Here is a 9,061-nt window from a genome sequence, read left to right on the forward strand (position 1 = left end):
GTTCACACCAGGGCCAAAGGCAGGCAGGTTGGGGCCGTCTGGAGGGAGGCTGTGCTGCTGGGCAGGCCCATCTGGCTCACTGAGGCTGCTGTGCGGCCCTGGCGGATCGAGAGCGCAGCTGACTGGAGGCCTGCTGCTGGGAGCAAGGTGCAGCACCCCCCACCCCCCGGGGGAGGGCTTCCTTAGGGCCGGGCACTCGTCAGAGTCTCAGAAACCTCCTTTTACTTTCCTATCAGTTTCCTATGGATGCTGAGATGAAGTAGCGCCGATTTAGTGTCTTAAAACAACCCAGGTTGATCGCTTACAGTTCTGGAGATCAGAAGTTTGAAACTGGTCTCACTGGGCTAACGTCAGGGTGTTGGCGGGGCTGGGTTCCTCCTGGAAGCTCTGGGGGAGAAATGGCTCCTTGCCTCAGGCAGCTTCTAGAAGCAGCCCACATTCTTTGGCTCTGACTCCTTCCCCCAGCAACAATGGGCTGATTCCTTCTCTCTCTCTGTCTTTTTTTTAAGTGACTACCCATTTATTTATTTTTCTTAAAAAAATTTTTTTTGAAGATTTATTCATTTATTTTATAGAGAGAGAGCACAAGCAGGAGGGGCACAGGGAGAGGAGAGAGAAACCCAAGCAGACTCTGCACTGAGCATGGAGCCTGACATGGGTTTGATCCCACGACCCCCGAGATCACAACCTGAGCCGAAATCAAGAGTCAGACACTTAATCGACTGAGCCAACCAGGTACCCCTTTTTAAATTTTTATTTAAATTCTAGTTAGTTAACATACAGTGCAATATTGGTTTCAGGAGTAGACTTCAGTGATTCATCACTTACATATAACACTCAGTGCTCATCACTACAAGTGCCCTCCTTAATGCCCATCAGCCCATCCCCCACCCACCTCCCTCCATCAACCCTCAGTTTGTTCTCCATTGTTAAGAGTCTCTAATGGTTTGGTTTCTCTCTCTCTCTTTTTTTTCTTCCCCTCTGTTCATCTGTTTTGTTTCTTAAATTCCACACGAGTGAAATCATACGGTATTTGTCTTTCTCTGATTTATTTCACTTAGCATAACACACTCCAACTAGATCCACATTGTTGCAAATGGCAAGATTTCATTCTTTTGGATGGCTGAGTAATATTCCACTGTATGGCTATACCACATCTTCTTTATCCATTCATCAGTCGATGGCCCTTTGGGCTCTTTGTATAGTTTGGTTATTGTTGATAGTGCTGCTATAAACACTGGGGTGCACGTGCCCCTAAGAATCTGTATTTTTGTATCCTTTGGGTAAATACCTAGTAGTGCAATTGCTGGATCATAGGGCAGTTCTAGTTTTAACTTTTTAAAAAAGATTTTATTTATTTGAGAGAGAGAGGGAGGGAGAGAGAGACAGCAGAGGGAGAGACAAGAGGGAGAGGGACAGAGAGAATCCCAAGCAGACTCTGTGCAGAGCACAGAGCCCAATGTGGGGCTCAATTTCTTTTTTTTTTAAAGATTTTATTTATTTATTCATGAGAGACAGAGAGAGAGAGAGGCAGAGGGAGAAGCAGGCTCCCAAGGAGCAGAGAGCCCGATGCGGGACTCGATCCCAGGACCCTAGGATCGTGACCTGAGCCGAAGGCAGACGCTTAACCATCTGAGCCACCCAGGCGCCCATGGGGCTCAATTTCACGACCCTGAGATCATGACCTGAGCCAAAATCAAGAGCTGGATGCTCAACTGACTGAGCCACTCAGGTGCCCTCTATTTTTAATTTTTGAGGAACCTCTACACTGTTCTCCAGAGTGGCTGCACCAGTTTGCATTCCCACCAACAGTGTAAGAGGGTTTCCCTTTCTCTGCATCCTCGCCAACACCTGTCGTTTCCCGTGTTGTTATTTTTAGCCATTCTGACAGGTGTGAGGTGGTATCTCATTGTGGTTTTGATTTGCATTTCCCTGATGATGAGTGATGTTGAGCATCTTTTCATGTGTCTGTTGGCCATCTGTACATCTTCTTTGGAAAAATGTCTATTCATGTCTTCTGCCCATTTCTTAACTGGATTATTTGGTTTTTTGGGTGTTGAGTTTGGTAAGTTCTTTATAGATTTTGGATACTAACCCTTTATCAGCTATGTCATCTGCAAATATCTTCTCCCATTCTGGAGGCTGCCTGTTGGTTTTGTCGACTGTTTCCTTTGCTGTGCAGAAACTTTTTATCTTGATGGAGTCCCAATAGTTCATTTTTGCTTTTGTTTCCCTTGCCTCTGAAGACCTGTCTAGCAAGCAGTTGCTGAGGCCAAGTTCGAAGAGGTTGCTGCCTGTGTTCTCCTCTAGGATTTTGATGGTTTCCTCTCTCACATCTTTCATCCATTTTGAGTTTATCTTTGTGTGTGGTGTAAGAAAGTGGTCCGGTTCCATTCTTCTGCATGGTGCTATCCAGTTTCCCCAGCACCATTTATTGAAGAGACAGGGCCGATTCCTTCTCATGATGTCACCACTCTGGTCTGACTCTCCTGCCTCCCTCTTCGAGGACCCTTATGATGACACTGGGCCCACGGAGCTCTACCATCCAGGGTCATCTCACCATCTCAGGATCCCTGGTCACACCTGCAAGGTCCCATTTGCCACGTGAGGTCACACAGCCACAGGCTCTGTGGCTTAGGATGTGGACCTCTTTGGGGACCGTTATTTTGCCTGCCACAGTGCCCTTCACCATCCCGTCTCTGGAGAGGAGCCGTCTCCTGGTACCCCCATCTCCCAGATCCAGACATTCAGCTAAGGAAAGAAGCACCAACGGGCCGACCAAGAAGAGTGGACTTCCACGCCAACTGACAGGTGGCCCAGAAGAAAGGCTTCCCCGTAAACGTGGAGTCTCCAGATGAGCCCTCTACTTTCTTCAGCTTCCGTTTCCCCAAGGTGTGGGGAGCTGACCCACAGTTTTACTCTGACATTTGACTTTCCTGGAATCCCCTGTCTTACCACATTCAGAGACAATAACAGTCTTACAACTGAGGGTTTCACAATGAAGCACCAAAGACTGCCCACTCATTAGCAACTGCCTCATCACACTGCCCTCTGCATCTCTCAGAAGGCCTGTCCTTGAACTGCCTTGCCCCTGCACCATGGCCCCCACGGGGCCCTCCTTGTTCCTGGGAAACCCAGAGCCTGCCCTTGCCGCTCCTTCTCTGGAACCTTCTTTCCAGCTATGCCACAGCTCTCTCCCCTCCTCCCTCAGGTCTCTGCTCTTACTAGAGTGGTTTCCTGTGTAAAATGCCCAGGGTGCGGGGTTCCCTGTCCCTGCCTGACTTGTCGGCATGGTGCTTGTTCACCACCTGGGTCCTTTGTTTACACCACGGTGCTTAGGAGCATGGATTCCAGAACTAGACTGCCTGAGTTCAAATATGCACGCTCCTTAGGGCCTTGGGCAAGTTGTTTAACTTCTTTGTGCCCCAGCTGTCTCATCTGTAAAATGGGTACAGTACAGACTTCATGGTGTTGTTATGAGGAGAGAATGAGTTAGTTTCATGCTCGGGGCTGAGGACAGGGCAAGCACCTTGTCATCCGTGCCTCTCCTCATTGCCAGCAGTTTATCCACAGTCTCCCTGAACACGAGAGTGGGGAGCTCCAGGAAGGCTGGGTGTCGTTGGATTTGGGGATCGTTTTACCCCTCCCCTCCCCCCCTTCATGGAATAGCAGGCACTCAGGATCTGGGGAATGACTGGCCTGCAGCCCAGCAGCGTGCTCGTCTTCAGAGATTACATAACCAACTTCTTGTCCTCAGCGGTGCATTCATCCACTGGAAAACCAGGCAGAGCTTAGGTTCCCCTTTTCCTTCCTTGCTTTATGCTTAAGTTCCTCCCTTTTGTCTGGTCTCTGCTGCGTCAGGGAGTGGGTGGACAACGCTGGGCTGTGACTTATCTGTTTGGCTCCAAAGAGTCAGCATTCTTAGGGTCATAGTGCCTGCTGTCAAAGGTGTCCATAAAGGCTCAGTGGGAAGAGAACCAAACTTATGGACAAAGGGCTTAGGCTGGAAGGCTGATCCTGTGACCTACAGCCACAGACCCTGCCAACAACCCAGCTGAGCCTCGGTTTCCTCCTGACTCGTGGAACAATGCCATCTCTCCCGGAGTTGTAGTGAGGGGCAAATGCAAGACCACAAATGAAAGGCAAATTAGACACTGCTGTCTAAGTAAATTTCTAAGATGTGACTGTTTCAGGGTGTCCTGATTCCTCATGATGTGGCTGCTTGCACAGGTGGTGAGCAACAACCAGTCACCCAGACTCTGCCTTCAGGGACCCGCAACAGGGCGCTGAGCCCTGTGCTGAGCACTGTATCAATGGTCTGACTCCGATGTAGGCAGAATAGTGGCCCCCAAAGATGTCTGTGTCCTGTGATTATATTAGGTTACATGGCAAAGGGGAACTGAGGTTGTAGACAGAATTTAGGTTCCTCATCAAAAGACCTTAAAATAGGGAGCTTATCCTCAAATAGCTGGGTGGACCCCATGTCATCACAACGGTGTTTCTCTGGAAGCTGGAGAAGGCAAGTCAATGAATCTCCCCCTAGAACCTCCAGAAAGGAATGTATCCTTATTGACACCTTGATTTTAGCCCAATGGAACCAGCATCTGGCTTCTGACCTCCAGAGCTGTAAGATAATAAATTCTCTTGCTATTTTAAGGCACTAAGTTGGCGGTGATTTGTTATAACAGGCACTAATATGGTCCCTGGAGGGGGACACCGGGGCTTTAATGACACCCAGCTCCTACAAGATAAAAGCTCACAGTAATAGTAGGGGGTGCAAAGTTCCACTTCCCCTCCCCTCTCCATGCCCTTGGGGTAATCCTCATAAACTATCAATGGTAAGAAGAGATAATGTAGGGATCACCTGTGTGGAGTGTCCTCTGCCCCTCGTGACTACAGCTCCTCCTGTGCCCCCTTCCTGCCCTGCCCATGACCTCTGATCCACCCTGGACTCCAGGCATTTGAGACTTCACCTTAAGAATAGGCTATCCTGGGTCTCAAAAGGATAGTTTGGTTAACATACATCACGCACAGAGGGGCGCCTGGGTGGCTCAGTTGGTTAAGCATCTGCCTTCGGCTCAGGTCATGATCCTGGGGTCCTGGGATTGAGTCCCTCCTTGGCTCCCTGCATCGGGCTCCCTGCTCAGTGGGGAATCTGCTTCTCCCTCTTCCTCTACCCCTCACCCATCCCCACTCATGCGCTCTCTCTCTCTCTCTCTCTCTCTCTCTCTCTCTCTCGCTCGCTCGCTCCCTTGCTCTGTCTCAAATACAACAAATAAAATCTTTTAAAAAAACCCTACACATCACACACAGATAATGAAGTACATTAAAATAAATTAACATTAAAATTAATCACTTAATCTTGACATCCAAAGACCCCTCCATGGATGGGGCGTTATGATGAACATCAATGACCTTGCAGGTGAGGAGAAGTCAAAAAACAATCCCTGAATCCTCAGCTGTAACCAGGAAGTTGCTCTGATCAGTAAATCCTCAACATCAGCTTATTTACCTAGACCATTTGTCTCTTCCTATAAAGGACAATTTTGTTTCCTTGAGAGTAGATGGGGCTATTACCTACTTGAAAAGAATGGTGGAGAAAATAAAGACAGAGAATGTTTATAAAACCTTGTCTGACCTAGAAGAGTGGCCTAATACATGCTATTACTATCATTTTTAGTTTGCCCCAAAACATGTCAGCTACTTAGGAGTTTTAACTGTTGAGATTATGGGCAAATAAGAGTTACTTAATGCAGGAGTATCTGGGTCGCTCAGTCAGTTATGCATCCAACTCTTGATTTTGGCTCAGGTCACCATCTCAGGGTTGTGAGATTGAGTCCTATGTCAGGCTCTGTGCTCAGCGGGGAGTCTGCTTCTCTCTCTCTCTCTCTTTCCCTCTGCCCCTCCCCCTGCACTCTCTCTCTCGAAAATAAATAAATCTTAAAAGAAAAGAGTTACTTAATGCACATTAACATTTGCAATGGTTTTCAGGTTGTTGGGCATTTACTATCTTTCTCAGTGGTCTCTCTTCGCATTCGAAGAAGCTTTAATTGGTCAAGTTAGCAAATCATGGTAGTAAAATTCTAAGGCACAAGTACCTTTCCAATCTACTGCAAAACTAAGCAGCAGGTACAAATACAAAGAGAAGCCTCAATTCTTCAACATTCAGGTAAATGGCCAGAGAGACAGTTGATTTACTGCACTTTAGTGGAGTTGATTAATTTTTAATCTAAAGCAAATGGCCACTGCTTAAAGCATTACTACTGAGGGGAGCAAAATATGCAACCCCAAAATATGTCACTTTGGCATGTTGATTTTTTTTTTGCATATTAATTATTTGGAATTAAAGTTACTTAAAAAACAGTCGGTGCAAAAAGGACACTCTGATTTTCCTTTATCCCCTTAAAAGCAGGAAATAAATCTCTCCTGTGAAGGTATCCTCCCTATACCAGGAGGGTAAAGGGCATCTTTACTCAGAGATAGGAGATTCAAGGCTGAAAAGGCTGTATAAACAAACTTTGTTACTTCTTCATTAATTTGAGACCCCAAATTCAAATTCCCTTGTTTGGTTAAATCTCTGCAAATCATTCTTTCTATATCTAAAAGGTATGAAAGTTGCTTTCTTTGGTCACTTCTTCGAGTCTTATATTTTTATAAGCTCCTATAGGTACAAAATTAAATCTGTTTTTCTCCTGTTACTCTGTCTCATGTCAACTTAATTATTAGACCAGTGGAAGAACCTAGAAGGCAAGAAAAGAAAAGTTTCCCTCCCCTACACTACAATTTAGATCAGGTCCAATATTTTATGTATGTTATCCTTAACATACAACTCTAAGGGGTAGATATTAGAAGTTTTCCTTCTTAAAAATTTGCTTCCAACACTTATTTTTTTTCTAACCATAAAAGCAACCTCATAATTACTGAAGGACAATTGTGAATTATGAAAAAGCGTGGAAATTTTTCTACTACCCATTTACCATGTAACCATTGTTAATAGTTCCACTCTGTGCTTTGACTAACATAGTTTCTCTTAAAAATATCCCAGTTAGTTTTTTTTAATGGTTTATTATTAAAAAATTTCAGGTAGTCACAAAAGAGATTAGTATAACATGGTGCTATTTTTCAAAGGATCTGTGATGAAGGACCAGTTTCTATCTTTCTTCTTCTTTTTTTTGGGGGGGGGGGGGGGGAGCGACAGAGGGCGAGGGTGAGAGAGAATCTTAAGCTGGCTCCACGCCCAGGGGAGCTGACATGGGGCTTGATCTCATGACCTGAGCTGAATCAGGAGTCTGATGCTTAACCAAATGAGCCACCCAGGTGCCCCCACACCAGTTTATTTCTCATGCATCACACTGACCCAAACTTCGGTAAAAGACAATAAAAGATAATTACTAGAAAGAGGGGCATAGCCTCAGCTGTTGGGGCAATGTCAAATTGCAAAGTTTCTAAATATTTCTCTCCCAGTCGGACTCATGGCAGACAAGTCACAAATGCTGCATAGACCCCCCCTCCCCCCCCAGTGAGGGGTAGCACTAATATAAAGTAACCAACCAGCACTAAGCCATCACCCAGCTCAGGCAGTTACCAACATTTTGCCAAAGCCCAGATCCCAACTGAAGGAGGCCCAGGGAGGGCAGAACAGAGATTGCTCAAGACTTGAAGCTGGGGAGAGGTGAAGTCAGGATTCAAATCCATCTGTCTCAAAGGAAAACAACCATTTGGCCCGGAGCACACATCTTCATCTGCAAGGCTCCCCTTATCAAGGAGCTATGGAATTTAAGGACCTTTCTAAGTGATGTTGGCAGAAGAAACAAATCTAAACCACACCCTGAGCTTCACATGGGTGAAAACTTCTCAATTCTTGAGACTATTTAAGAGCTCCCCAACCTACCACAGTCTGTCCCTGAGAAAGAACCAGCAAAACACTTCCTCACTGAGGTCTTCTTTCCTTTTTCTTTTCCTTCTTCTTTTCTTTTTCTTGGAGTTCTTAAATTTGGCTTATAAGTATGGGCAGTTAGTGTCAGAGGGAAGGAGGAGGCTGACCCAGGGAAGGCACTGTCTGGATGGGAGCTGAGCTGGGATTAAAAGTCTGGTTCCAGTTGACTCCCTGCCATCAACACCAACACGACTGGGGGTCCGAGCATTTCTGAGTCCTGCCCTGAGTGCTGCCCACCCCCCATCTGTCCGATCCTAGGAAAAGGAGCATCTGGACTCTCACACTCACTAGCAAACGCACCCCCGCCCCAGTCAGAGTCACTTTTCCAGCCTGTGGCTGACCTCCGCCGCACGCAGCTGCAGGGAAGGAAGGCCTGGGCCCCGTTTCTAACTGAGGCACCGGGGGAAACAAGGGCTGCGGTCAGCCAGGCCAGGATGAAGAACGTGTGGCGGGCAGAGGCGGCCCTTTCCCGAGCCCTGCAGTCGCTCTTCCTTTGTTCACGCGGAGACATTCGCGGACCTCGGCCGCGCTCGGCTGCAGGGAGCGGCGGCGCGGGGGTGGGAGAAGACGAGCCGCAGAGTGTTCCGAGTCACGCAGGGGCAGAGGCAGCGTCTCGGGCCTCGGAGGGGTGATCCGGGGCGCGGGCGCCGGGAGGAGCGACCGCCGTCCCGCGGCTGCTCGGGAGCCCGCGGGCTCCCCGCCCAGGGACTGCCCGGAATTCCCGGCCGGCCAGCCCACACCCCACACCCACGTCAGGCTTCGCGCAACCCCCCCCCCCCGCCTCCACAGCGGGCTCTTCGCACCCCTCACCCGCGCGGGGCACCCCTCGGGTCGCAACCCGCCGCGACGACGCCTCCCCAGGCCGGGCTTACCTGCCAGGGCCGCGGCGGCGGCGCGGCCGCCGAGCAGCAACAGCAGCGGCAGCAGCAGCGACAGGAGCGACGGAGGCGGCCGCATGGCCCGGGGCTCTGGCGCCGGAGGCTTGGCGGCGGCTTTGGGGACGGCCCGGCCCCGGCGCGGGGTCCGCCGAGCGGCTCACGTCGCCGCCCGGGCGGCCATGGCGAGCGCAGGGTGCGCGGGGCCCGCCCCTTCCCGAGCGGCGGCGACGCGGCCCGGGGCGGCGGG

At 49.0% G+C, this 9,061-nt stretch overlaps 1 protein-coding gene across 1 annotated transcript in view; it reads right to left on the reverse strand.

The window, feature by feature from the left end:
• Positions 1-9,046, reverse strand: part of IFNGR2 (interferon gamma receptor 2) — a 28,126-nt gene extending 19,080 nt beyond the window's left edge. The window contains exon 1 of the mRNA XM_021677990.2: positions 8,809-9,046. Coding sequence (XP_021533665.1) covers positions 8,809-8,893 — 85 coding nt within the window. The 5' untranslated portion in view covers positions 8,894-9,046. The remainder of the gene's footprint in view (positions 1-8,808) is intronic.
• Between the last annotated feature and the right edge of the window lie 15 nt (positions 9,047-9,061).

Source organism: Neomonachus schauinslandi, chromosome 1, assembly GCF_002201575.2.
Source record: "Neomonachus schauinslandi chromosome 1, ASM220157v2, whole genome shotgun sequence".
In the NCBI taxonomy this organism is placed as follows: Eukaryota; Metazoa; Chordata; class Mammalia; order Carnivora; family Phocidae; genus Neomonachus; species Neomonachus schauinslandi.